Raw genomic sequence first — 27,998 nt, 5'->3', positions numbered from 1 at the left:
ACATGGCCTTGAGAAAGTGGACTGTGAGGCTGCACCGCACCAGAGAAACTGGAGAAGAATTCAAAGAAGTATGCCCATCACTTTAATATTGACTTAATACTAGATTACACATGAGGAGCCCAGGAACTCCCAATTGTTCTTTCCTCGCTGCTGGTCTCTTCTCCCCAAAGAAACACAGGGAGATCCATTGCAGTCAGGGGACACTGGAGTCCTCCCAGTTCCTCACAGCTCCAGGGGCCAGGCAAAGTCGCCCCTGAAGCCAGGAGTCCTCGAGGACCTGATTCAGTACCTGCACCACTGACTGGAGCCCTTCTAGAGCCTGCAAGCAGCTGGAGGTGTTGCACTGAAGGAGGAGAGACACCCTGCTCCATTATCTTTATTCCCAAAATCAAGTCTTGCACCCCCACCTGACCACCTCTCCCCCTGGGAGGTTGGGCTTGATGGCCTCGTGATCCAGGGGTGGGTTTTGCCTGACACCGATTGAGCCTGGCAATAAAAGCGCTGAGCCCACATACCAGATAATAGCAAACACCACGGAAATTCAGAAGCTGCCAGGCTGCTGTGAGCACGACTTCTCCCCCACCGCAGTGGCTGGTTGAGTCTCACGTCCGAGGCTCTGGTTTGGAGAGTGCTGTCCTGTGAACCATGTGGGACCTTCAGCTGGACACGGGGCTCAGGTCAGCGGGACACACCAGGCTGGGGTCTGCTCCAGAGACCTGTGTGAGAGTGAGACCACAGCCCACGCGGGGCAAGTGAAAGGCTGCACAACACTGGCAGCACAGCTCTGTGCCCCGTGCTTTGGCCAGACACACTCGTGCTTGCTCTGAAAGACAAACTGAGCTTTGCTCTGCAACCTCGGAGAGGATCTCCCCAGAGAACTGTGAGGATAGGCAGCCCTTGGGACCAGTGTGCAAAGTCTGCTGGCTCCCTGTGTGGGATGTGGCCAGATCAGCCAAGACGCTGCCTCGTTCAGCCGAGAGCTCCTCAGCCAAGGACATCGTGCTGCCAAGCTCGCTGGGACGAACCTCCCTCTGCCCCTGCGGTGCCAGCTGGCACGGAGCAGGCTGGCCCTTGCCCTTGGCCCTTGCCCAGCTCCTGAGCACAGTGACAGTCCCAGGCCAGGGCTATCTGGCTGTTTAACACTCCACTGCGTTATCTTTCTACTGCAAACAGCAGGACTCCTCCCTGGATTTCACAATACCCTTCCACAGCAAAGGTTGACCGTGCAGGGACAGTGCCAAGGGAAAGAACAGTGGGGTGGATGGGGAGGTGGCAGGATGAGGGGCTCTCTGCTCCCCCAGGCAAGGAGCAGTGTCTCCACCACAAGCCCAAGGCACGGAGTAGAGACAGTGTGGCAGTCCTGACGTTTGGTGACTCTCTCCCAGCTCTGAAGACGAGTGGTGGGAAGAAGGGTGAGGAGATCTGCTCAATGCTCTCAGATTCCCCAGAGCTGCTGCTTCCCGGCTTTTCCACCTTCCCAGCGGATCAGCCGCTAAGCACCCTGCAATGCTGTCTGTGCTGGTTTCTGCCAGAGCACAAGGAAATGTTTCTGAAGGGCTGAACAACAGATAGGATTATTTTTTTGGCAGCTCAAAGGCAGTTAAATAACTCTCTAGAATTTCATAATGTCACTAGAATACATTAAGAATATAATCTCGGTAGCAACCCAAGGATAAGGATGTTTGCTTTCATGACGCGCTCTGTGAATGATTACTCAGGACACCACTCCCCGCAGATCTGTTTGCAGCACCAGCCAGCACAGAGCCACAGCCACACCGATCCGCACCATGGCCACCAGCAGCACCAGGAACTGGAAACACAGAGAAACCAGTTTGCACAGCCCAGACAGGGGTCCTGGGTGTCCTGATACCTGAGTATTGACCTGACCTGCCTTGAAGGAGAAGACACAATTAAAACTCTCCAGTTTGAGACTTGATGCTCCCCCCATCTCTGGCATTGACCCACCACACAACCGTGGACGAGTCACTTTGGTAGCTGGTTTCTGCTTCCTCCCCACCACACCAGGAGTGGTCACTGTCGCTCCTTTTTGAGGGTTCAGGGCTGCAGCAGCACCTGCTCTGCACAGGAGAGCCCAGGACAGTGGCAGGGCCAAAGTCCAAGTGCCGTCCTGGATCCTGTGCTGCCGAGGGCATGATCATACTCAGCTTATCACTGGGCAGGCGACTGTTTGGTGATGGGGATATCTGCCGGGACAGCCCCTGCCAGGGGGAGCAGCAAAGAGAACATGAAGGAAGGAAGCTGTGGAGGTGCAAGAGCTCCCTGCCCTACCTGAGGGACCTCCCAAGGAAAATTAAAGAGCATTAACTTTGCCTTTCCAACACAAAGGCAGCAGCAAGGCTGCCAGGGGAAGGGAATGAGCGATCGTTGGGCTGGCAGGTGTTGAAGAGCCCAAGCCCAGCCAAGCTCTGGGAATTTCACTAGTTTTGGTGTCAGGACCTTGGTGGAGCAGCACCAGCGATTACAGCTTGGCTGGTGTTAATCTGCTCATTGTGGAAGTGGCGGGGAGGCTGTCAAACACACGGAATCCTTCTTTTATGGCGAATTCCCAAGCCAGGTCAGCCACAAACTCTGTATCCTCCGGGCTGCTTTCAGCTGGGGTTGGCATCCCTAGGGATGAGAGAACAGGACATCTTTATTTGAAAGAGCCCGTGTTATGTAGTCACATCCCAAATGGAGCCATGTGCCCTTGTCTGGGCCAGCCCAGCAGGACTTGAGAAGACTCCTCTCTAAAGAATAGGAAAATAACATTTTGTTTTGCTCTCATAAAGAATCCAAGGCCAGACCTGCTGTATGCAGATAAACAGCACTGAGTTCACACCACCTCCCTGCTTTCCAGTCTCACTTCCAAGGTCGGGCTTAGTTTGAAAGCCTGAGAGCTCCACCTGTAGGACACGGCTCTGAGCTCTGAACTCTGCTCAGTTCCCCCATGAAAGGAAAGTGACCACCCAGCAACCTCCGGCCAGCACAAACAGCAACAGCCCAGACCATGCATCCAGCAAAAAGCAGCTGTTGGGGAAATGCCATGTGTATGCTCCCATTTTGTGTTTGCAGGACACGTCTTGACAAAAGAACGCAGCCTCACACCCTCCAGAGCATATGCTGGAGCAGGGAGGCAGCTCTGGGTGTCACAGGACACTATGTTCACATCCTTCTTGCCTACATGCAGCAATAACTTGCTGGATGATTGCTCCCACTTCACTCAGCTCCAAACACAGAGGTGAACCAAGATCTCTCATTTTGAGCCCTTATTTCCCATAAGAGCTCTACATTGAAAGCACCAGGCTGCCAGGCATGCCGCTCTTTGCTGTAGCACCTGGGATTTTGGAGCTCTCAGGATGTGTCAAACCCTGGAGCACATGATGCCGGTCTGATCTCCCTGGTTTGGTGTGAGAGCTCTCCCCACCGCGGTGCTCAGGGGTCTGTGCTGGAGACCCACGGTTGGGCTCCTCACCTGCCAGAGAGCGTTTGTGGATTCCCTGCAGCATCGCAGCCAGTCGGAAAAAGGCAAAGGCCATGTAGAAATTCCAGTTCTCAGGCAGCTCCATTCCCATGTGGCCACAGTACATCTGGGAATACTCCTCTGCTGTGGGGACTCCCAGGTGCCGCAAATCGCATGTCCTCAAGCCTGGAAGATGCAAAGAGGCAACAGTGAAGCAGCAGATGGTGAGGGGCTCAGGGGTTTCTAGGGATGTCGTGACATTTGTGGCAGAGCTGTGGAGCAACAGAGACACCTGCACCCCTTCAACACCTCCACCACTGCTGTGGGAGTTTCACTCACTTAGGTGAAACATATACAGGACAGTTTTCTTCATTGGGGTGAGTTTGTGAAAGCAGTGATTGATGGATTTTCCTCCTAAACAATGGAGTAATTTTCCTCTCTGTTTATCCCTATATTGTTTTTTTTTAACAAACATTTAACTTTGTGGACAAACCCCTTCTGGGCTGGCTCTTTCCCACCCAAAAGAGTTCCCCTGCTTTATAGCTGAAGTGAGAGGGAAAATAATCCAAACTCATTTTTAAGGCAGTTTTGCAAGCTGTGAAGCAGGGCTCTTCTGTGTGGGGACATCCCTGACAGGACTGCCAGCAAAAGTCCATGTGCATGAACGGGGTGATGGTACCAACCGGTGACCGTACCAACCAGCACAGGGAGCTCATGGCAAAGTATCTGCCAAATGGGTGGCAGAAATGAGACAAAGTGGGGATGGGGCAACTGTGGGCACATTCTGCACGTTCAGAAAGATGTTTCTGCCCTGGAGGGATGGAGAGGAGAAAGGGCAGAAGGGAATATGGCAGGAGACCCATAGCCCTTTCCAGCTGCAATGAGCCCGACTGTCAGCTGAGCTCTCTGGGCAGGAGTTAATCTGTTTCTGAACTCTGGTTCCTCTGTGTGTGTGTGTCAGATGTGACTTTGCTGCTCTCTGTACCTCTCAGTGCACTAAAGTGAGGTGGCAGGAAGAAGGCCATACAGTTATGCGCCAAATCAGAGATGGGATCTCCCAGGGTTGAGAGCTTCCAGCCAAGGACAGCAAGGACTTCTGGCCTGTCTGGGTGAAAGATCAGGTTGTCCATCCTGTATCAGAGGGAAAAAGAGATCAGAAAAGTCTCAAGAGAAGGGAAAATATCTCAGTGTTCAGCAGCAGCAGGTGCTTTCCAGTGCTCTTCACTCTACAAAAATTGCTGAGTCCTTTGGGAAGCTGCACAAGTGAAATATTAATTTATGCGAGCAAAGGTCAGAGAGGACAGAGATTACTCACTAGTGAACTCGCTGGTTAATGATGAACTGAACTGCGCTTTGAAAAATGAAACCAAGTTCTTCAGGGCTTCCGATCATTAGCAGATGTTACAGGACAGGCTAGCCAAAAAGTGAAGTGGGCAAGTCACTGTCCAGGGGGGTCTTCTGGTCATTTCCAAGGCACATGTCTCATCTCTGTCCTGAGCCACCACGCTCCTGCATGGCATCACCTGTAACACTGGCAGGTTTTGCCACACTCCCTGCAGCATCTCACCAGCCACTCAAACTCTTTAAGCAGCAAACATCATCAGCACACGCTCCAGGACTGATTTCTGAGTATTGCAGATGCAGTTGATGATCCCCCAGTGTCAGACCAGTGTTTGCACTGGCTGGGTGAAGAAACTGTGAGATTGGAATCAGACATCAGGAGTCCAGGTTTTCAGTTCCTGCCCCAGTTTCCCTGCTTGAAACTGCCATGGATCAGTAGGCAGATAAACACCGGGGAAAATATGAGGTGAAAGATGTGAAGGGTTTGTGGCCTTTTAGGTCGCATTACCTGGGGGATGCTGAATGAGAGCCAGAGCCCAGCTGTCATGCTGCTCAGTAGCTGCTGCACCAGCTCAACTCAGCATCTACTTGGAATTTGAATAATCCTTTACACTCTCCCTCTCTACCACCTGGGATGTGCTCCAGGGCAGTGCTGTCAGCCAAGTGGTACCTGAAATCCCCATGCACAACTGTTGTCTTCTGAGATTCAGGAAAATGCAGAGGCAGCCACTCAATGAGTCGCTCCATGGCTGGGATAACGTGAGTTTCCATAGCTCGATACTGCTTTGTCCAGGTCTCAACCTGCTGCTGAATGTAATTACCTGTAACAGAGAAACGAGGGCTCTCAGGGGGAGGGATGGGCACAAAGAGGCGTCAAAAAAGATGCATAAAAGCTGCATGCATAAAAAGACAAACAGCCAAGAAGATCTCAGTCCAGCATGCTGAGAAAAGCTCTGAGAGTTTCATTGTGATTTCCAGGGGACAAAGGACATGCAGCCTTCTCTCACCATGCTCCCCGAAGTCCTCCAGCTTGGCTGCTCTCAGGTCTACGCTGTGAATCTGGGAGAGGACTTGACTCATGGCAGCATAAATACCCCTTCGCTGGGGAGGCTGCAGCGCGGGGAGGGAGATGTCACTGTAGACATGGCCAGGACAGTGCTCCATAAGGTAAAACGGTGTGCCGAGGGTGCTGGGGGAGCAGGGTGGAACTCGTGGGTTTGAGGTTAATCCTGCTACCTGCCACCCCTCAAATCTCACCTGCACGGCAAGGTGTAGAGCAGCCTCCACAGCACTGGGCTCAAGCCCAACTCAGACTGCCAGCCAGTGGCAAACAGCTGTGATATCACCAGTCCCTGTCTCTCCAGCCCCAAGAAGTGACTTCCAGCCCCAGGGAGCAACCTGCAGCCTGGCTACAGCACCAACCATCTCCCTGCCTCCCCTGCAGTGAGCTCTGCAGCGGGGCTGTGACGCTGCTCGCACACATCACGAGCGGTGGACACGCATTTAACTGCAGTGCAGAGGCTTTGTTACCGCAGCCAGCAGAGATCCGAGCGCAGCGGCGCTGCCTGAGGGCTACACGGGCTGTTCGGCTTGTGGACTTGCTGCTGTCACAACTGTAGGTTTTGGGGCAAGTCTGAGGTCTGGCAGTTAGAAAAATCACCTCCTTATGGGAAACCTGAGCATACTGAGTCAGCAGGAAGCCCTATGACACTGTTTTATGGTGGCTTTTCAAAGGAAGACAGCATTTTGATTAATTGCTAAAATAAGGGCACGCCCAAATCAAGCCAAATAAAAGTGCTGCTGTCCTTTGAACTTCTAGAGGCTACTTGAGGAGGGCAAACACTAATTAGGCTGGTGTACTTTGTGAGGTCTAGCCCCTTATTCCTTCCTCTCCTCATCTTTGGGGAATCTGGCTGAAGCTGTCAAGCACAGAGTGAAAGCTGAGGGAGAAGATTACCTGCTGTCCTCACAGAGAGAAAGTACAGTGGGAACAGGAACGCCAGCCTCAGCGAGTGCCTTCAGTACCCTGCCAGGGCGAGCCAGAGAGCTGTGTCAGCACAGAGGCACCGGGGAATCGATATTAGAACTGCTTTGTTGCTAGGCAGACGCATAAGGCAAATAAAGAGTCCTGTGCTGGGATTTAAACACGGTAAACTAACATGGCTGGGGGAAGGGGAAAGCAGCACACCAAAATCTTTGCAAGGCCCAGAGCCCTGAGACTAAAACACTCCGAAAATGCAAAGGGACATCACATCAGCCTCCCCAAAAGTGTCCTGGTGCTCTGTTGCTGAGGCGGAGATCTCTGCCCTTGGATGGGCTTGTTTGGAATCTCCTGCAAGAAGCTTCCCCGAGCAGCTGTCACGAGGAGCGCGGCTCCTTCTCACCTGTACTCCCTGCCAACAGAAGGACCTGAGGGACACCACAGGTCACAGGGCTCCTTCTTCAGAACCAGCAAGTGATCACCAAACTTGACGCAGTAGGTCCGGGTGGACTGTCCATGGCCAAACTGCCGTAACACGAGTGGGGCTGGGGCATTGAGAGCAGAGGGTCAGCACACAGAAGCAGGAGCTGGGTTATTTATCACCATTTCTCCAGATTTTACTTCCCCTTCCTGTGCTTGGGTCTGAGATCTCACTTGCAGCAATCAGGAACCTACACTTTGCTCCTGTGTCCCAAATCTTTGGGGAGCATGGGAATCGCTCACAGATGGCTCACAGGACAGGAATATTCTTGGCATCTCTTTGGCAACTTGTCCTCAACACCTCCCAAGTGAGGAAGTCCTAAAATGTTGTTTCCCATTTCTGGGAAACAGTGGCAGATCACTGAAACCTCAACAGCTGCAACATTTGCTTGGAGATTAGGGGCCTTTCATTAATATTCTTTTTCAACCCATCTGTCATACGATGGAAAGAGCCAATGGCTCCGGAATATGCGTGCTTTCAGGCTGAAGAGCAAAAAGCACTGCAATACCTTTTGCCTCATCGCTGAGAACATTTTCAAGGTACTTCTGCAGATTCTCTCTGGGGATTTCCATGCTTGGTCTCACTGCACGAGTATATGGAACAAACCCTTGCAAAGGAAAACCCAGATGGGTTTCCAGCTCTTTGAGTGCTGCTCCTGGATCATCGACCTGAAAGCAGGAGAGAGGGAGAAACACTGGGTGACAGAAGATAAAATTGCCTGGGAAAGAGAGAGCTCTGCACACTTGTGATGCATTTATTTGTGAGTCCAACAGCACCGATCCACTGAGGCACAGGGGAGCAGAGGTCACTCGTCCCACCAGTCTCATCCTTGTCCTTTCCCCTGCTGAAGTACAACCCTGTGCTCACTGTCTCCAAAGCCTGGGGGTTAACCAGTAAGGCCCCAGCTGACACATCCATGAAGCCTCAGAGCTACTAGAAATGTATTAAATATGTCTTATTTTCTCACATCTGATGGATGTGCTTGTCTCAACCTTACGGATAGGGATGTTTCTCTAATGGGAACTGAGGTCCATAAAGGAGAAGCGACTTCTCTGAGGTTACACCAGCTGTTGTGTTTAGGGCTGTGGATGGAACAGACCAGTGCAGACTTTGCCAGAAATCCTCCCTTTTAACCTCACCACATCCTGTAGGAATAAGGACAAGGTGAAACAAAAGGCTTGGCAACATGTGTCTGCCACTGCAACTGAAAACCTTGAGCTGTTCAACTCAAACACATTTTCTGGACACAGGAACCACACCCCAAGCTGCCCTGGCTGCTTTACTTTGTACCTTCACTGTTTTAATGCCAAGCTGGGCTGCAGTTTTTAGGTTCTGGCTGCTGCTGTCGAGGAAGATGGATTCCTGGGGCTGAATGCCCAAGCGCTCCAAGCACAGCTGGTAAACATGAGGATCTGGCTTGCACGTTCCTTCCCGATAAGAGTCAACCATCTAGGCAACAAGAAATGGATTATGCATGTGCTGACTGTGACCACAAACATCTGTGCACTGTTGGAAATGGAGGGTGGGAAAGAGACTGATGGTCTAAATAACATGTGAAATAAAGGACACGGGGATGGAGGGCTGACAGAGCCGGACAGGATGTGATTCCAGTGACGGCGTGGGTGACAATTGGTTTTGGCTGTGGCTATGCCAGCTCAGATGAGCTAAACAGGATCAGCCAGCCCTTGGATGGAAGATATCCAAGGAGATGTCACAATGTGGGAGACACTGGATGTCCCAGGTGGTGCTGAATCAACTGCTCAATGCTGTCCAAGAAACCCTTGGATCGCGGCGCCTTCCAAACGATCTGGAGAAGCGGAGTCCTGGCCACCGCACCTACCGGCCACGCCAAAGCAATCAGTGCAGCAGCGGAGCTGTTGGCCATAATCATCTGCCCAAATTTGCATCAAAAAAGTCTCGAGTCAGTCTCTGAATACTCACATTGCCCTCACAACCATAAAAAATTCAAACAGTATTTCACCCCTGTGCTGATAAACACTCTAGGAATATAAATGAATCTATTAGATAGACATAAAAGCCAATCCTAATGGAAATCCGCATTCAATTAAGGTTTTTTCCCACTAATTACTGTGCGGTGCTGTTGCCTGCTGTTACAGAAGAGCCACACCGCAGGAGCGATGACACCGGATAGGTCGTGGTTATTAAAGTGCTTTGAAACAGTGTGGGATGAAAGGTACCACAGAGCATCCCAACGGAGCATCACTCCATGGCGAGAACTTCACAGGCACCGGTGTCACCAGCGTAATGCACAGGAAGCTGAGTCGATAATGACATATTGTTGACAAGATAAATTTAAACAGTCCCAGGTTTTAAATGTATTGATATGACTCTTCTTTGCATATTTTGTTGTCTTAGTCAAGGCTACAAAACAAACTCAAGTCACGAATAAACTCCTGAAATTCAAAGATGTGAGCTGGGGCACACAAAAATGCAAATTTTCTGTTATACTGAGGTGAGTTAAAGGCCTGTTAAAGTGAAGCCACTCGAACCAGCCTGGAGGTTCATGGCTAAACTTCTTCTTCATCTCTGCAAAAGCAAAACGTGCTGGGAGCGAGGTCTCTGCCTCCCCATCAGCACTCACGCCAACAGGTCGGCATGTTGGGACAGTGGGATTTTTCTAATATGGGGGATGCTTTGCAATTCCTTGGGATGAAACAAGCTTTAAAAGAGGAAGGACTAAATATAAAGCAAGCAGGGACACTGGCTAATAACATTTATTTCTTGTATGGTGTTCCAGCTTCTAAGCCCTTTACTGACATGGCTACCTGTGCCTGTTGCACGTGCCCTTGTGGTCGTGTGGGCATTTTGCAATGAATTTTCAAATGCACAAGTACCTGCCACTCACTCAGATTCTCTTCAAGGCCCAATCACTACAACAAATTATGCCAGGAAACATTTTTGCAGACTGTTACGTTTATGCCCAATTAGGTGCTGCTGGTTGCTGTTCATTTGGTACCCGCACACACAGAATTTCAGTTGCAGCTTTCTATAGCCCCAGCTACAGAAATGCATTTTGGAATCCATCCAGGCTTACCACATCAAAGTGTTTTCGCTCAAGGGGCAGAAAGCTCCCTCCACGCAGCAGACAGAGGTCCTTGCTTAGAAGAGCTGTCTTAAGACCTTCTGCACGGATACACTGTATTGCTTCTGCCATGATGGGGAGATGTTTTATCATCTCATTTCTGATTAAATCCAACAGAAAAGAGTCCACTGGAACACAGACATTTGCCTAAGAAACCAGAGAGACCCCCCCAAGAATGATAATTAGCCATTTTTAAACAGGGAGGAAGATAAGAGTGGTTGGGTAGGTGGGTTGCCTGATCATCTTATTTTGTTGTCCTACTGCCTTTGGCAGCAGAAGACAGTCAGTGAATCTCCCAGCTAAATTGCTTAGACCAAATAAACAAGTGTTCCCACGTTACTAATTCTACAGGAGCAGCAGGAGAGATAAAAAGCTGATTTTGGGAAAGAGAACTGCACTAGGACTGTGCCTGCCATGGAGTCACAGCAGGTTACAGATAAATACTGCTTTACCACTCAGCAGGCAGGAAAGGAATCTATATTTTAGACTGAGCTGTTTCAAAAATTCTTTATTCAAAAGATTATTCTTGCACTGTGATCCTGGAGCTGTGGTGGAGGAGCTTCTGCTGATCTTAAGGACCTTTCTTGGAGACCATGGTCTCCATCCATTCAGTGTGCTCATGATTGAACTAACAGCCAAAGCCTTTCAGCTGATCTCTGACTCTCTGACTTCTCATCTTGGCTTATTCTAGACATGTGTTGAAGGAAAAAAAGTTATGAAATATGCAGGAAGAGGCTGGTGGAAGTGAAGGCAAATGCAGTTGACCATCCTGCCTGGGTACCAGAATGCTGAAGGCAGTGAAAAGTCTGCCCTGATCAGACAGCAACGGTAAATGAATGGTAATTCCAGACCCTTCTATCAAAGGATTTATTTTAAAAGCCCCTCTTTCCTCATTGAACCTCCACATTGTAGGATCCTGTTTCCCTGCAGTCAGGAAATACAAAGAGAGGAGGGGGAGCCGGCTTACGATCTCAAAGCACTGCTGTCCCAGCTCCTGCAAAAACTCCGCACTCGTCAGCTCTCCTCTTCTGTACTTCAGCGAGGGACTATTTTCCCCTCCAGAGAGCAGAGCTTGCTGGATGGTGCCGGCTGGAACACAATTCCGGGCTTCCCAGTCTACATAGAGAAAAGTAAGAAAAGTAAGAAAGCCAGGAGAGCATGTGTGGTGTCATCAGGACTGGGAAATCAGCTTAAAATCCCTCTGAGGTCTGATACAGCGACCAACTCTCATGAGAACCAACATGCTGGACTGGGGTAATTTACCCAGACACAGACAGAAGAACCAATATGCTGGACTGGGGTAATTTACCCAGACACAGACAGAAGAACTTGGGGTCCTTCCTCAACTAAAAGCTCTGTTTTTGGTGTGGTATCCTTGGGATGAAACACGGAGTTCTTAACATGTCCTGAAGGATGGTAACAAGGTTGGGTGGCACCAGCCGGTGTCATTACAGAACATTTTCCCTACCAGGCAGGTTCAGACCCTGATCTGGAGCTGTCAGTGTGGTTGCCAGTTGCTGCCAGTTCTAGTATTCTGATGGCACAACAGGGCACCACGGTCATCGTTGCAAGTTCTTGAATCTCTTCCCAGAAGCAGAGGCAGCTGGCAGAGACACCTGAAATTTATTTTCCCCTCCACGCACACAAACAACAGGAGCAAATGAGAAAGGAGAATACACACCCGCGGCTGTCTTGTGAGGGGATGGGAGGAGAACTCCGCTCGCCTCAAAGATCACGGCTTTATAATGACACCGTCCCGATCGCCACCGCCAAATTAACCCCCTTGGGTGCTGCTGGGTCCTGGCACGGAGCAGGTGAGGGGCACGGGCAAAGCTCCACAGGTACATCCTGCAGAAAATTCACAACGGGCCTGAGGAGATAGGCGAGGAGGCAAAGTGTGGAATTACGAGGGTGAATATTTATTCATGCACGTGTGGTTTTACACAGGGTCCTTACACCCTTCACATTTTCAGGTACAACATAATTTGACCACTCACTGACACCCACACTACTGATTGCTTGTCACAGCAAAAGTTTGCAAAGTGACTATTTTTGCAGCATTCTCATTGCTTGTCTATTGATCCAGGTGTCCCCGGAGTCAGTCTTGCTATGGCTACTTTTCCACAATCCAGGCGATGCTGAGGGCATTAGAGGGGCTAAATCTCGATTATCCAGGGGTATCCTTTATCCTTCATGGACAGCTCTAAGCCTTGAAGCAAAGTCCTTATTTCCAGGGCCACGCTGTCTTTTCATTTATTTTATTCAAGCATTAACCATACAAATGCCTGGCAACTGAGCTGCAAGATACTAGTGTGGTGAGTGTGAGGGGAAAGTTTAAAAGTGTTTATTTTTTGTTTGTTTGTGTTTTGGGGGGTGTTTGGTGTGCTGTTTTTTGTTTGGTTTTTTTCTGGGAGGTGCCACGGCCTACAGGGATGGAGCCCGGCCCCTGCGGCGTGGCTGCGTTGCCATGGTAACGGGCCTGCGGTTCCGGTGCAGGCCCGTCCAGGCAGGACTGTCACTGTCCCCCTTCCACTCTCAGAGTCCCACCCCTCAGCCCTGAAGCCACCCTTGCGGAGCCGGGACACGGAGCGGGGTGCCCGGCAGGGCCGAAGGGACCCTCCCTTCCGTGCCCCAGCCCCCTTAGGCCTAGCCTGGGCCAGGCTTTGCCAGGAAGAGGGCAGGACTTCACCGCGCCATTTGCCCCCCCAGCCCCCACATCTCGCGAGAACTCACCCGAAAACCTCGCGAGAAGCAGCCGGGAGCCTCTCGCAGCCCCTAGCGCCGCCGTCCCCCGCCGCGCCGCCACCTCGACGTCATCGCGTCGGCGCCGTGACCCCGGCGGGGTCAGAGGGCAGAGGTGCGGGAGGCGGCGGCGGCGCTGCCCGGTGTCCGTGGGGCTCCTGGGGGCGCGGCGGCCCGGGCCCATGAGCGTGTCGCTGGTGGTGATCCGGCTGGAGCTGGCCGAGCACTCCCCGCTGCCCCTGGGCTTCGCTTACAGCGCGGCTGGTGAGTCTCTCCGCTCCGCTTCCCTCGTACCGGGGGGCCCGGGGGCGGGTGGGCCCTGCCCGTGGCCCCCGAGGCCCCCGGGGTCTGTGTCCCGGTGGGTGCCGGTGCCGGGACTCCGCTCCCAGCCGCCTCCTTTCCCTGCGCAGCCCCGGAGATGGCGGCGGAGAGCAGCGGGGCGGCCCCGCCCGCCGTCCCGGCCTGTCTGGAGGGGAAGGGCCCCGGCGAGCGGGCGGCGATTCTGCACCAGCACCTGGGCCGGCGGGAGATGACCGACGTGATCATCGAGACCATCCAGCCGCGGCCAGGTACCGGCGGGGCGGCGGCGCTGGTTTGGGGCTGGGGTCGTACCCACTCTTGTTGCGAAGGGCCCAGCGGTGGGAGGTCTGTGTCTGTGTAGGGGTGGCAGGGACGTTCTGGGTTTGGGGGTGTCCGGTCAGTCGTGTGGTTTGGGAAACAGAGAAGTTAAGGGAGATGTGTTGGGGTCTGGACAGGAGAGCTGGCTTTTGCTGGTTCTTGCTGGTTCTTGCTGGCAAACATCACCCACGCTGGAAAGGGCTCATTTGGAGCACAAGTGAGATGGGAGCGGCTGAGGGACCTGGGGGGTTCAGCTGGAGAACAGGAGCTGAGGGGAGACCTTCTGATCTCTGAACTGCCTGAAAGGAGCTTGGAGCCAGGGGGGTCGGGCTCTGCTCCCCAGGAACAAGCGCCAGGAGCAGAGGAAACGGCCTCAAGTTGCGCCAGGGGAGGTTGAGGTTGGATCTGGGGAACAATTTATTCGCCAAAGGGCTGTGGGGCATTGGAACAGGCTGCCCAGGGCAGTGCTGGAGTCACCATCCCTGGAGGGTTGGACAGACAGACATGAGGTTCTCAGGGACATGGGGTAGTGCCAGGGGTGGGTTAACGGTTGGACTCTGTGATCTTGAGGGTCTTTTCCAACAAAAATGGTTCTCTGAGTCTATAACTTACTTTGGGCTGTGCCACGGGCTGGTTGGTGTTTTGTTGACTGTTCAGCTCTTCAGACATTAAATTCCCTGGGGGGAAGTTTCAAGCTGGAAACTTCAAGTGTTGAGTGTTGGAGCCTCTGTCAGAGTGGGGCAGGAGGAGCAGCTGCTGCTGCCGGGGTCTCCTCGCCCCAGCTCAGCAAACCGGCCCCATTGCTCTGTGTTTCACTGGGCACTGTACAAACCTGTGCCCAGCTGGATCCGCAGCACTGGGACCTGCCACGGGCTTGCACCGAGTCCGGCAACACCGGAATTTCCTCTGGAGCAGCAAACCTGAGAAATGTCTCGTTCTGCTGCTTCCCGGGGTTTTAATTTGTCTCCTCGGGTGCTGGTGTGTGCGCAGGCTGCGCGTAGGGAACAGCAGACGTTTCTGATGCGCCATCAGTAATGTGGAAACTTTTGATTTGTAAAAGATGAAACAAAAGCTGGCATGGAAGGACGAAAATCTTCAGAGGCTGTGTCTGCCGAGGACAAAAATAAACACGACGATCAGAGTAAAGAGCGTGAGGCTGCTCCAGACTCGCCTTCAAAACAGCTCCCGGACCAGATTTCCTTCTTCAGCGGGAATCCCTCTGTTGAAATTGTTCACGGCATTATGCATCTGTACAAAACAAAGTAAGAACGCTTGAGTAATCGTAGCTCTGGTGGGTACAGGGCTCCTGAGTAATGCTGCAGCCCAGAAGGGTGAGTCGGTCACCCTGGGGCGGTGAGCTGAGACAAACAAACAGGACGGTGACTCACATCGCGAGGGCAGACGGTGTCTGGTGGTGATGGTGGAGCCGCCCCAGGTGGGGAAGGCTTGTGCCAGGGGCTGTGAGAGCGCAAAACAAACACAGGTTCCTAAAAAATGACGTTTGAAAGCAGCTTCTCAAGGGATTCCAGAATTAAATTGGGATCTCCGGGGTCTTGGTGGCGGGTCTGAGGAGCTGTCGGAAGCGGGAGGTTTCATCCCGTATTTCAGGGATTATAGTTCTATGTTGTTCCGCTATAATTGTGTCAGGAGACACAAAATGGGCATTTGAAATAGTAACAAATGTTGCTCATTTGTTCTAAGAACAGTTCTCAGCATCTGTGGCTTGCAAACTTCAACTGTTTTTTTTTTTAGAAAAACAGATATCAAATTATTCCTGACAAAACCGTTGTTTATTAGAGCTGCCCAGTTTAATCTGTTGCTACAGAGAAATAGTTCCAGTGCTTACCACAACCCCTGGCTTCTCCTTAATATCTACAAACATACAAAAGGAGATTAAGGTTGACAAAAAAGTTACGGCAGTAACTGCGGCTGTTGGGAGTGTGATATATCCAGCTCTGCCATTGTCCTCTGAAACGACATGAGGTCGTGTCCCCATTCTCTTCCCAGCAAGATGACCTCTCTGAAGGAAGACGTGCGGCGCAGTGCCATGCTCTGCATCCTCACAGTCCCTGCGACCATGACCAGTCACGACCTGATGAAGTTTGTGGCTTCTTTCTACGAAGTCATTGAGCACATGAAAATCATACGAGATTCTACTCCCAACCAGTACATGGTGCTGATCAAGTTCAGTTCACAGGTAAGCGCCAGAAGTCCCCGTGCTGCAGCAGGGACAGCACTGTCACACGCAGCTGCTGTTCTGGGTGCTGTCTGGCTGCGCCAACCCACTGTCAGACAAGATCATGCTTTACCCTTGGAGAAACTGACCTGTCCTGGTGCCCAGAGCTTTCCTGGGGCTGCTGGCTGGGATTAGTCCCACACCTTGACCTGGAGACGGGTGTCTGCCATGTTCTCACTGTCCTATTTCTTGTTGGCAGCATATTTTAAAATATATTTAGCACAGGTGTGGAGAGGCTGAGGCACCTGGTGGGTTCAGCCTGGAGAACAGGAGGCTGAGGGGAGACCGTTCCCCCGCTGGCTGCGTCTGCAGGTAGCAAAAGCAAATCTCATGGGCCTTTGTGCTCCTGGCTGGAGTGAGCAGGAATGCCCCAGATATGGCATTCAGCTAATTTGCTTCAATTTGGTGTGATCATTTGTGAAAGGAAGGGTTTGGGGAAGTTACCGAGTGAGAATGGGTGGTTTATTTGCCAGTTTGTTTTTGGTTCTGCTTTGCGCGTGACTCTCGGGCACGGTTCAGAGCGTTTCTGAACTGTGGCCAGTGGAGTGGATCCTCTCCCTCCATTAAATTATCGTTCCTCTCCCTGACACAAGTCTCGGTGTCCTGCACTGCGGCCCTCTCACATTTTTGTAGTTTGCAATTTGCTTTGCAAACGCACTGAAATTGCTGACGAAGGGCAAAACAGATGCTGAAGGGAAATTCATTGTTTCTGCTGAACACTCAAATATCAGGGTCGCTGTCGCTGCTGGGAACTTCACTTCTTGTCTTCGAGTGGTGACGCTAAACTCCGTGCGAGATACAGGAGCTGTTTGAAGTATCTTCTCTGGTGTTACAAGGGAGAAGAGACGTTGCAGCAGATTTCTCTTCCTCGGTCATATCATCTGTGAGTTTTCTCTCTTTACCTGGTTTCCTTTGTTTGGTGCCCAGGCTGACGCAGACAGCTTTTACATGGCGTGCAACGGCCGGCAGTTCAACTCCATAGAGGAGGACGTTTGCCAGCTGGTGTACGTGGAAAGGGCTGAAGTCTTCAAATCAGAAGATGTAAGTTTGTTTGGCTTTGTTTTCCCTGCACTTCAGAGAATTTTCACAGGATTACTTGAACTGGACAGAATGCTGCAAGAACTGCTGAAGTGCATCAACCCAAACCTCTTTCAGGGCTGTTGCTTCTTGGGAGGGTTTGTCTGGTGAGTTCATGGGCTTCGTTCCTCACCGCTGCAGCATCTCTGAGCTCCACCTGCTGTGTGGAGGTGATCTGGTGAATCCAGAAAACAGCACAAGGCCGATGGCAGATGCAGCAGCTGCACCGAACCCGTGCTGTGATGAGGATCCTGGTTGTGCCCTTGTAAATGTTGTGGATCACTTTATTTTTTGGGTTTTTTTAATATTTTTAACCACTGTGTAAACTTACATGATGACTTTGTAGCGTTTGTGTACCCTGGTGGAGGCACGAATGGGGAGATGTTTGACTTTTTTTGTTGTGGATGTTTAATTGATGGTGATTAGAAGGTGCTGAGCAATTTGTCTCTGCTTGTTCCTTTACAGGGAGCCAGTCTGCCTGTGATGGACCTGACAGAGCTCCCGAAGTGCACGGTGTGCCTGGAGAGGATGGACGAGTCCGTGAACGGGATCCTCACCACGCTGTGCAACCACAGCTTCCACAGCCAGTGTCTGCAGCGCTGGGAGGACACCACGTAAGAGGCTTTTCTTTATTTCCACATCTAAAGCTCTATTGTGATTGTGGCGGTTACATGCTGACAAGACTGGTTTTGCTCATCAGAGTGTGGGGGCAGGAATTACTACAAATTCTAATGCTCTTTTTTTCCCATTAAGGGACTCCCGGAGAGAAATCTACCCGCCAAAAGTAACTGAACAGTGTTTCCCATGGGCCTTACTGCTAAGGCAGGAAGGGAGTTGTAGAGTTAATGTGGATTATTTTAAAATATCGTAAGATAAAACACTGGGGCAAACAGCACTGGATGCACACACAGCTCTGTTTCACTCAGTCTGATCATTTGTTTCCTTGGCATAACTGAGACTGTGCTGTAGAGAGATCTGCGCATCCGGATGGAGCTTAGGAATGTTTTTGGGAGCCCTGCAGTCGTGCTGTCTTACTCAGATGCTGGGACATGATGAAGAATCACAGAATCATTTTGGTTGGGAAAGACCTTTACGATCATAGAGTCCAACCATTAACCCAGCACAGCCAAGTGCACCTCTGAACCATGTCCTGTACCATTTATAAGCCAAAGTAACAGAACCTCAGTAAGGTCAATCAGATTTGTAGCTATTCAAGTTTATGGGCTGCTTTGTCCCATAAATCAAACCCAGTTTAAATTTGAAGCAGTGGAGCTTAGCCGGTGTAAGAGCAAGATCCAAAATAGCACTTAAATATCTAATATACAATTTAAGCAGAACTTATGCTCTCAGTCTAGAAGAACGATAAAAGAAAATCCCTGTCCGCTTTGCTTAGGCGCCATGGAGGCTGGAAGTGCCTCAATTTGTATAGAAAGCTGACTGCGATCCAACAGTCTCCTCCCTTGAATATTTCTGTAGCTTATCCAGCAGCTAATGAAAAATACATAAACAGTCCTGGCAGCAGGACACAGGGGCTGTTACTCTGCTCCCTCACCGAGCTTCTAGCACTGAGGGTCCAGCCAAAGTTTCCTTCTGCTCTCGGCTCGTCTGTCTTTCTGGCAGTGCAGTGGTTTCATTTAAAAAGAAACGATAGTTGTCCTCTCTGAAACAAGTGTTGCTTGAGCTCAGCCATGGCTTTTTTCTGCTTGCTGGCAGCCCCACTGAGGCTTTGCGTTGCAGATGTTCTCTACACCTGGACTGCAGCAAAACCAGATCAAACTGAGACTGAAATGGCTTCAGAAGAATTGTTCTTAGTTCTCCTGTCCCCTGCTGGCTTAAAAACAGTTGCCTTGTGTGGAATGGAGGCAAATCTGAGCGGGGTAAATGTGAACTGAGAGATGCAGGCATATAGGGAGTGTCCCACTGCATAAGGCATTTACTTTGAGCTCTCTGGCTCTCTTTTTAATTACCATGATATTAAGATGGAGCTCCTTGTGTCTAATCATGGTGCTTATTGCCCTCCAGGTGTCCTGTCTGCAGGTACTGCCAAACGCCCGAGCCGGTGGAAGAGAACAAGTGTTTTGAGTGTGGAGTTCAAGAAGTAAGTAGGTGGGTGGATGGTGAGTGAGATCTAGACTCGATCTGACTGCACAGCTGCTCTGGTTGCTTTTGGGGTTAATTCTGTGGCTGCTTTGGGGCTGAGTTTACCAGTCAGTGGTGAATGTGCTTTCCTTTTGAGTTGGAATCAGGACTAGGATCTTACCTCCCAGGCTTCCTGTTCTGACAAATCTTTCTGGTTCTTAGAAAGAAGAATTAGTCCATAAGCTGATCAGAGTGTGCGTGATAATGTGTGTAATAACACGCAGCTATATTGACGTTGAATTTGGTGTTCCCTTCTAGTCTGTGCTCTTGCTTTTGTGGTCTTGCTGAGGTGCCTCGTTCGTTTGGTAGCCGAGGCCATTCTTCCATCCGTGCTTGTGCTCATCTCTCAATATACACAGGCTTGTAATTGGCTTGAATGAGCAGGAACCTCCTTCTCCTCAGCCTTCCAGCTGAGCAAAGCTTCAAAGAGGAAGGGGGAAAAGCAAATGCTGTTTGCTTTCGAAGGAAGTGACTGGATGTCCGCAGCATCAGCAGCCCATCCCTGTCAGATCCCGTGTTCTCACCACTCGACAGCGTTGTACGTACAGAACTTTCTGTTCTCTTCACAGAACCTTTGGATCTGCTTGATCTGTGGGCACATCGGCTGCGGGCGGTACGTGAGCCGACACGCTTACAAGCACTTCGAGGAGACCCAGCACACCTACGCAATGCAGTTGACCAACCACAGAGTCTGGGACTACGCTGGAGGTAAACACTCCGCATTCCCCTCTTGTAGGGTGACCTTGTTTGTGAAACACCTTTCAGGACCCTTTAGGAAGAGTATTTGTGGTGGAGTTTACTTAGAGATGAAGGGGTTTGCATCTGTACTAATGCCTTGTCCTTTGGGAACATCCATCTCCTCTCTAATAGCAGTTTTCTGGGTCTGGAGCAGATGGAGGAGGGAGAACATGATTCTGTAACGAACCAGGGCAGCCCTGCAGTCTCTGCGGAATGTGTGTGTTGTTCCCTTTCCATCAGTTTGCCCTGAGGTATGGGAATGGGCTGTTGTAATAAATATCCTGTAAGGTGTCTGTGCGAAGTCCGCTAAATAACAAATACATCTGGTGTTGGTTTTCTGCCGTGCTGATGTGCTGGTGCAGCAGTCTGCGCGGTTAATTGTGCTGCAGAAAGTATTTCCACTTGTGTCAACCTGGGTGTTCTGAAGCCAAAACTCCCTGCGGTTGAATTTTCTCTCTTCAGATAACTACGTCCATCGACTGGTTGCAAGTAAAACTGATGGGAAGATAGTTCAGTATGAGTGCGAGGGAGATATGTGCCAGGAAGAGAAAATCGATGCCTTACAACTAGAGGTAAATATTTTGGCTTGTTGGGCTCTGCATTGTGCTGCTCTGTGGAAGTGTTTCAGATCCAGCAACCACTACAGGGAAATGATATCAGCTGATGCAGCAGACCTGCTCCCTGTGCATAGGCAATCATTTTCATGCAGAAGCAGGATGTTTTTACTGCCTTTTTTTTTAAAAAAAAAAACAACAAAAAACCCTCTTCTTGGCTCTGCAGAGCCAATGCAGCGAAGCGTAAGCTTGTCTGACACCAGCCCTGCTCTGCTCCCTTCTCCTGAACAGATAATGATTATTTTGTACCTGTTGGGCAGCTTCTCCTGCCCCAGCTAGAAAGGTGAAGGAGAGAAACTCAAAATTACCGCTCCACTGAGTAAATATATTGCAGCATGATTTCAGCTGCATTAGACACAAGGGTATCTGAGGAGGAGCAGCCCACAGAGGCCAGACTTCGCAAGGTTATTGCTCAAAGAAATATTTGGTTGCTTTTCTGAGTAACACTCAGATGCTAAACCAGCTATTTTTAACCCTTTTTATTCTGGGAGGCTGATGTTTAAAGTAAGACCTCTCCATGTAGCTTATGATCTAAATGTTTTTGGAGAGAATGATTTTGACAGTGTATTTTGCTGCTCTGATGTTACTGAGGTTGTTCAAGGCTTTTTACACATGTTTAATTCGGTAGTAAATGCCTAATTTGCTGTTTGCCAGCCTGATGATAAGAAATGGTCACGTTTTCCAACCTTCTTATAACCCGTTTGCAGAACCAGAAGGGAAAAGACGGGCTGTAAGGCAGATATCCTTGTTCAGATGCCAAAATAACATTGGAATGGGCCACACATGTTGGAGAACAATAACTGCGAATAGTTACTCACAGCTGAGGATGCTTTCCCAGAGATGTTCTCCTAGTGAAGCTCGATATGAGCATTTACCCTTTTGGGCTGTGAATGGGGAATCCAGCAGCTCGGCCTCTCGTGACAGGAGCGGTTGATGCTTCGTTTTCCTGTGGAGTGTAAAACTTGTAGGGATTTATTGCTACTACAATGAAAAATCTGTCTTCTCTTTAAAAAGCTCTTGGCATGATGCTGCCTATGGCTTGGCGGAACTTTTACTTGATCCTTGCCGTTGTGATCTAAAGGTTTTCCTGGACTTCCAAAAATCAAATTATTTGATTTTTGAAATCAAATTGGTGAAACATCTGCTGTGCATGTATGTTCAGTATGTCCTGTATGCTCCATTTCATCTGCTTAAATCAATTTGTATATAGGAGCCCTTTGGGCTTCTTAATCAGCATAGCTGCCCTTATGGCAAAACTGATTGTTTTGGGTCTGTTTGCTGTGTTTATAGTACTCATATTTGCTAACGAGCCAGCTGGAATCGCAGCGAATCTATTGGGAAAACAAGATTGTCCGAATAGAAAAGGATACGGCTGAAGAGGTGAGCTCTGCTCTGGCCGTGGGTGAAATTCTGCTGAAACGGGGCCCAGGACGCCGTGAAACGGGACGCGGAGCCGTTCGGCCTCTCGCGCAGCCCGAGCATTGCGTGACGTGGCCCCGCGTCGGCTGCTCCACTGCCGGCTGAGAAAATTGGCTCCAAGACGTAGCCCTTATCTAGACGCTCAGATCTAGCAATTTGCTGCTCAGTGGTGCGGAAGGAGGTAGATTGCCACCTAGATTGAAGGTTGATTTAAACGTGCTGCTCGGGAAATGGCAGCAGTGGGGAAAATAAGCCCGCGCTGCCGCAGGATCCCTGCCTGCCGCTGCCATCCGTCTCGCTGACACGTATCTCTGGAGAAGGTTAGTGTAGCATAGACAATATGACTCTAATTTGCTTGGCTGCAGAAAGTGGCAGCAGGCTCCCTGCTCCAAATGCATATTGATTTGCCCTTTCTTTTTGATCCCCTGTCTCTCCTCATCAGCCTTTGGGAAAAGTTCAGAGTCTTGTCCTATAGAGCATTCTGGAGGCAGGACTGCTTTAAAATGTCACCAGCAAAAATCCAATGAGAATGTTTTAATGCTTTTTATTCTATGTAAATCTTTTCAACTAGGCTTACCGTGACTCAGGATTTAAGGTTGAGTCCTTAACTGAACTTTCTGCATGACTTCTAATTAACCATTTAGTATCTGCAGTTAAGTAGTGATTATGACTGTTGAAATAGTGGCCATTGATCTTGGTCTAAAGAACAGTCCCAGAAATCTTATAGAGAGCCCTATAAAAGGAAAAGATACAGTGAAAATAATCTTGCACATGACCAGAAAACATGATCCACAAAGAAACTTCCAAGTGAAAGGACTGTGATATGAACCCCAAATGTGGTTTCATGTTTAAAGGTCCTTACAAGTTTATTCATGGTGCTCGTTCCACGCAAGTCTTGTTTGGATCGGTGCCACCGTGCAGTGTGTTCCATCGCCAGAGCTCAGGCTCCTTCCCCCAATTAACCATCAGCTGCATAAACATCCAGTGATTAAGGCTGGAAGGTTTAAAACCTGCTCTGCATTGACTCTGGCATCAGTAGAGGCACCACCTGTGCTGACACCGACCTTTATCCAGATCGCTCCTCCAGGAAAGCATTTTTCCTTCAAGTTCCTCTTTCCATCACATGCAAGCACACTTTTGATGCTAATATAGAGGAAACAAGCATTTCTGTTTATAAATCTCCCATGAGTCTTACGTTAGAGACGTAGCTGTGCTCTATGCAGTGGCTGGAGCAGGAGAGCTTGGTTTTCTGCAGCAGCGGCAGCCTCGAGTGGGAAGCGGAGGGAAGAGGAAGCCGATGGCCGTGTGTTTGTGCTTGCGTTGTGCATGAGTAAGATATCGGTGTCAGTAGGTCACTGCCTTGTGACAACATGTTGCTGAGTCAGTGCTGAGCAACGTTGCACGTTAATATTCAGACTTCGACCATACTTAGTTGAGGTTTAATTTAAAATAAGCAAAACCCCAACATTGTAGAGCCTTCAGAGGGAAATCTAAGTTTGGTGACGGACACAAAAGTCTGAGAGAATGGCTAAATGAACGCTTAACTGCACTCAATGAGAAGTTAAGGATCTGATGCAGCTTTTGTTTCAATGGGGTGCCTGGCACAGATTTGCAGCCCGAGTTGCTTTTCTGTGTGAGCGGCTTCCACGGCAACGTGGTCCCTCGTTGGGGTCCAGCAAACTGGAAACGCAGAGGGTCTGCACCAAAATTCAGCTTTTTAAATTAATTTTGCTCAAAGCTTTTGCCTGTTGGATAATAGTAATTGGTCGAAGTCTAGAGACCGCTCCGGAAAAATGAATGTCATAACGAAAGGGCAGAGAACTTTGATCTCTTTGAGACTGTGTGTTTGTTTTTACAGATTAACAACATGAAGACCAAATTTAAAGAGACCATTGAGAAGTGTGACAGTCTGGAACAGAGGCTGAATGACTTGCTCAAAGAAAAGCAGTCTGTCGAAAGGAAGTGGGTACCGCTGCCAGGTTCAGTTCCATGCAGCCATTAAAACTCCGCGCGCTGACATCCAAAAAAAGAAAAACTTGCTATTCCTGGGCAATTTTGAGCTATTTAAACTGGTATACTGAGAACACAGCTTATCTTTTTCAAAAAAGCTCTCATTTCTGTAGGTGTTCACAAATTGAGAGTGCCTGTTGAGTGGAACGCAGCTTTGGGGCTCTTTGACGTGGTCGGCATATTTAGCGCTCAGTAATCCCCCTCTGCCTGCCCTAAGGAGACGCCAGGCGGCCTCACAATTGGCGGATGCATCCGAAGAGAAGAAAACCGGCTCAATAGAGGCATCTCACCCAGCGCAGGGAAAAATGTAGATCTTAGCAAGTGCCTGGATCTTCAGGGTCTGGCACTGGGAGCCCCTGACTGCCCGTAGCTCTCCCGTAGCTCTCCCGGGACCCCACAGAATCCCTGTGCCCTTTTTGGTGCCTATTCCGTAAGCTGCAGATGAGTGTTCGTGTTACACTCCCGTGTGTTACAGACACCCTGCCTGTTGCCTCTGTTGGCCTTTGGTACGACACGCAATTGCCGAACTTGTCAGGGAAAGTATTCTCCTGGGTTGTGCAGCTGGAGGGACAGAGGAAGGATTCTGCTTCGCAGCGTCCTACTCCACATGCAGGTGACACCGCACAGACAAGCCTTAAACTGGGTAGAAAATCCTGGGGGGATTTCAGAGTCCTCTTGTGTTGCCTCCCCTTGCGTGTTTTTTGTCAGAAAGCCGAATTCCAGGTGGTGTTGGTGGGTCTGGGGACAGCTGGGGGTCCGTTGCCCCGAGGAATGGAGGTCAGAAGGCTGCAGCGGTGTTTGATCTTGGTGCAGTGCTCTGCTCTTCTGATCTGTGCTTCTCTCTGCAAGGTGTTCTCAGCTGAATAACAAAGTGGCTAAACTTTCCAACGAGCTGAAGGAGGAGCAAGAACTGAACAAGTGCTTGCGAGCGAATCAAGCCTTGCTGCAGAACAAACTCAAGGAGGAGGAGAGAGTGTTAAAGGAAACCTGCGAACAGAAGGACCTGCAGATCTCCGAGATCCAGGAGCAGCTGCGGGACGTCATGTTCTACTTAGAGACGCAACAGAAAATCAATCACCTCCCAGCTGAGACCCGCCAGGAGATTCAGGAAGGACAGATCAACATCGCGGTGGCGTCTTCTGCCGGCTCCTCCACGGGGGGCACGGGGAAACCCTCCTCCAGGAGAGGCCGTGGCAAGAGGGGCAAGTGAAAAGCTGAACGCCCCGCGCCCATCCAGACAGCGGCTGTGCTGGGGTTAGGCCAGGCTCAGCTCTCAGGACTCCAGCTGGGAACACCCAGTTCACTAAAGCTCAGCTAGAAATTGTCTTTGGAGCTGCTCATAAAACTGGCTGCCAGTCCCTGGAGGTGTCTGTGGTATTTAAAAGCATTTCACTGCACTATTTAGCTGGTTTTAGGCAGATCTTTACAACCATTTTGCCTTCCTACCTTTCCAAAGCCCCTCCTGTCATGCATTTGACTTTCTTCTCGGAGAGTGTACAGTGTTGGGGTGCGCAGGTGTGTATGTGTTAAACATCGCGTTCCTACCGGGATGCTGTAGAGTAGCGTGTGAGGCTTCTCCAGTTCTTCTCCTGGATTAAAAGTATTCTCAATTAAGAAATTATTTTATTTAAGAAACAGTGTAAATTAGCTTATATACATCTCCTTTGAGTATTTGCAGTCCTGATGCTGCAGAACTGCTAGTGCAGGAGTAGAACTGTAGTTTGGAAATAAAGAAAAAGGAGTGATGTGTGGAAAATAAACCATCTTAGTGGTGTAAGAAATTAAATGAGTCCTAAAGGTTTGTAATTTGGGATATTAAACAATTTAAGGGACTTTGCTACTATCTCTTCATTTTAAAGATGGCTTTTGAAAGGCCAGCGCTTGCTGCCTTTGGGGCAGAAAGTATGAAAAGTTTTATATTCTGGACGCTGTTTAACGTGGTTATTTAGCATTATTTTAATTTCTACTGATTAAATAGAGCCGTCTTTGCAAAGACTGGTACGCGTGACGAGCTCAGATCCTCCCGGAGCGCGGTGCGGAGCTGCACGGGGGCTGTGTTGTTGTAAGTCCCCGTGCTGTGATGCTCAGAACGAGGTGAGGACAAAGAACAACACAGCGATTTTTAAATCTCTCATCCCTCCCACCCGTACCAGCCTTTGGTACGAGATGCGGCTGTTGCGTCCAGCTCCCGGGATCCCTTGGCGCTGCCTGTTCTGCTCCCAGACGTGGCTCTGACCAGCATCTTGCTGGCAAAACTTCTGTGTTATTTGCCCCAAAGGTGTGCAAGACCTGTAAGGGGAAGTTGTGGACAAATCAGGGTTTTTTGTAGGTTTTCACTTAAAATAGACACCAGACTTGATGCTCTTGAGTTTTACCCCAGGGTGGAGAAGCGACTGTCCCGGTTGCTGTGTTGTGCTCAGTAATCCGAGCATTTAAAGGCTAATTCATTATTAAAAAGGGCCAGGGGAGTCCTGCAGTTGTCTTCTCGGACCACAGTATGATCCTTTTCTGTTGTTCCAACTGCAGGCACAGCCTTGATCTTAGTCTGTAACACTGGAAACGCAGCTCAGACTTACCTGCTCCAAACCGGAACAAAGAAGTAAACCAGCTTGTCCTTTATTGCCCAAAGTCGTTCTGTTTGGCCAATTGAAAGGAATGAGTTACAATAACTAGAGTGATTCTGGGAAGGTGAGTCCTTATCATCTTCCTGACTTGGTGGGCTGGAAGTGTTGAGCTCCCTCACTTGGAAATCCAGGGCACTTGTTCGGGCACTTGCTGTATCCACCACCTGGGTTTGATCTGCCCCCATCATCTGAAACTTCCACCTTTTCTAACTTTGTAGCATGAATGTAACTAATTTTTCTAGTGTGTGGATTGTACAACCAGGCCTCTGCCTTCTGGGAATTGTTCTAGGGACCTAAAGATGTACAACACAGCTTGCTCTCCTATAGAAACTATTTTATTTAAGATATATTTTTACACCCTCTAAGATCCTGTGACCTTTTGCTGACAGCTTGCGTTGTGTAGAACACTAAGATGCTGTACTGTATCTTGGAACCAATTTTCAAAAAATGTGATTGAAAATTAAAACAGCGTGCAGTTATTTATTTTGTTTGTGTATTCGGCTGGAGGAGCAGGGGGAACGACACACGCGACTTAATATTTTTGAAGTCTTCTACTTTCTAACACAAAGACCAAGGTGTCCGAGCAAGCTTTTTGTTGTGTTTGGGCTGGGGGAAGTTTGGTTCAGCGCAGCTGATGAGAGCAGATGCGGCAGGGTCGTTACTGCTGTCTCAGGAGAAGGGAGCAGCTCGTGCAGAGGTAGCACAGGTTGTTGAATACTCTGGTACTAAATGAAATTACCCCCAGTCTTTGACTCCCTTCCAGCTTCTCAAATCATCCCACGTGCCGAGGGAACCTCTGGCACCCATCGGGCTGTTTGTTTGTGGCTGTAAATCCCCTGGATCCCCCAAGAGCCCGCTCCCCGTGAGCCTCCCCTGCGGTGGGACCACACAGGGCAGACATGGACCTGATGTGGCTCGAGAAGGGAAAAGTCCCAGCAAAAGCGGGTCTGTGACTTGTCCGTACCCATCATCCGGACACCCGCACGCCTGGAAAAAGCGGTGGCACCCAGACTTCTCCAGCCCGCGGTTGGGTTTTGACATCTGCGACTCAAACACCAGCTCAGGTTTGTGGCCGATGACTCAGTGTCACCACAGAAGGAGGTTGCAGCAGCAGCAGCAAACTTCCCCCAAGCACTGGACAGCTGAGATTGGCCAAGCTCCTGCTATGATTAAAAACCTTGAAATAGATTCCTTTTCTTTTTAAACCATGAAGGAAATCTCCCACACATACACTGAACAGCAGAGGGGTGACACGGTCTCTGCTGATGCTGCGTCGGGTGCCTGAAGCAGCATCACAGAGCTCTGGGGCAAGGCCTGACCTGGCAATTGCCATGTGGGGCGTGTGGTGGCATTGGAGAGGAGAGAGAATCAGAATGGTTTTACTTGGAAAAGACCTTTTAAGGTCATCGTGTCCA

The 27,998-nt window shown here is 49.9% G+C and overlaps 2 protein-coding genes across 6 annotated transcripts; one reads left to right on the top strand and one right to left on the bottom strand.

Annotated features, from left to right (window-relative positions):
* Positions 1–77: 77 nt before the first annotated feature.
* On the bottom strand, positions 78–13,219 carry ACAD10 (acyl-CoA dehydrogenase family member 10). 5 transcript variants are annotated; one of them, XR_014185480.1, is made up of 14 exons: positions 13,100–13,219; positions 12,048–12,236; positions 11,334–11,482; positions 10,319–10,513; positions 8,554–8,712; positions 7,772–7,931; positions 7,186–7,327; positions 6,759–6,827; positions 5,809–5,990; positions 5,472–5,622; positions 4,446–4,591; positions 3,473–3,646; positions 516–2,628; positions 78–343 (listed from the first exon to the last, which is right to left on the bottom strand). XR_014185480.1 is itself a non-coding variant. In XM_082066555.1 (14 exons), the coding sequence occupies exons 2-13, from the start codon at positions 12,211–12,213 to the stop codon at positions 2,480–2,482; spliced, it is 1,842 nt and encodes a 613-aa protein (XP_081922681.1). In that variant the 5' UTR covers positions 12,214–12,236; positions 13,100–13,219; the 3' UTR covers positions 78–716; positions 2,458–2,479. The 5 variants fall into 5 exon arrangements, 4 of the variants coding, with proteins under 4 accessions (XP_081922681.1, XP_081922679.1, XP_081922682.1 ...); XM_082066555.1 differs by having other exon boundaries at positions 78–716; positions 2,458–2,628; XM_082066553.1 differs by having other exon boundaries at positions 78–2,628.
* Positions 13,160–27,049, top strand: BRAP (BRCA1 associated protein). The gene is made up of 12 exons (XM_082066558.1): positions 13,160–13,372; positions 13,519–13,677; positions 14,787–14,988; positions 15,734–15,923; positions 16,890–17,003; positions 17,505–17,653; positions 19,062–19,137; positions 19,748–19,886; positions 20,379–20,488; positions 21,821–21,910; positions 23,808–23,911; positions 24,809–27,049. The coding sequence occupies exons 1-12, from the start codon at positions 13,291–13,293 to the stop codon at positions 25,167–25,169; spliced, it is 1,776 nt and encodes a 591-aa protein (XP_081922684.1). The 5' UTR covers positions 13,160–13,290; the 3' UTR covers positions 25,170–27,049.
* The last annotated feature ends 949 nt before the right edge of the window (positions 27,050–27,998 follow it).

Source organism: Streptopelia decaocto, assembly GCF_964273445.1.
Source record: "Streptopelia decaocto genome assembly, chromosome: 15".
In the NCBI taxonomy this organism is placed as follows: domain Eukaryota; kingdom Metazoa; phylum Chordata; class Aves; order Columbiformes; family Columbidae; genus Streptopelia; species Streptopelia decaocto.
The sequence above is the reverse complement of the archived record's forward strand: the minus strand, read 5'-3'. Positions and strand labels throughout refer to the sequence as shown.

Bases quoted from the DNA above. Each gene is read 5' to 3' on its own strand.
- ACAD10 (XM_082066553.1), bottom strand. From the start codon at position 12,213: ATGTACCTGTGGAGCTTTGCCCGTGCCCCTCACCTGCTCCGTGCCAGG. The intron at 5,623-5,808 runs GTGAGAGAAGGC...TCTCTGTTACAG, and splicing joins GGAGGACTTCGGGGAGCATG to GTAATTACATTCAGCAGCAG. The intron at 3,647-4,445 runs GTACAGAGAGCA...TGCATCTTCCAG, and splicing joins TCACTTTAGTGCACTGAGAG to GCTTGAGGACATGCGATTTG.
- BRAP (XM_082066558.1), top strand. From the start codon at position 13,291: ATGAGCGTGTCGCTGGTGGTGATCCGGCTGGAGCTGGCCGAGCACTCC. The intron at 13,373-13,518 runs GTGAGTCTCTCC...TTCCCTGCGCAG, and splicing joins CTTCGCTTACAGCGCGGCTG to CCCCGGAGATGGCGGCGGAG. The intron at 13,678-14,786 runs GTACCGGCGGGG...GATTTGTAAAAG, and splicing joins GACCATCCAGCCGCGGCCAG to ATGAAACAAAAGCTGGCATG.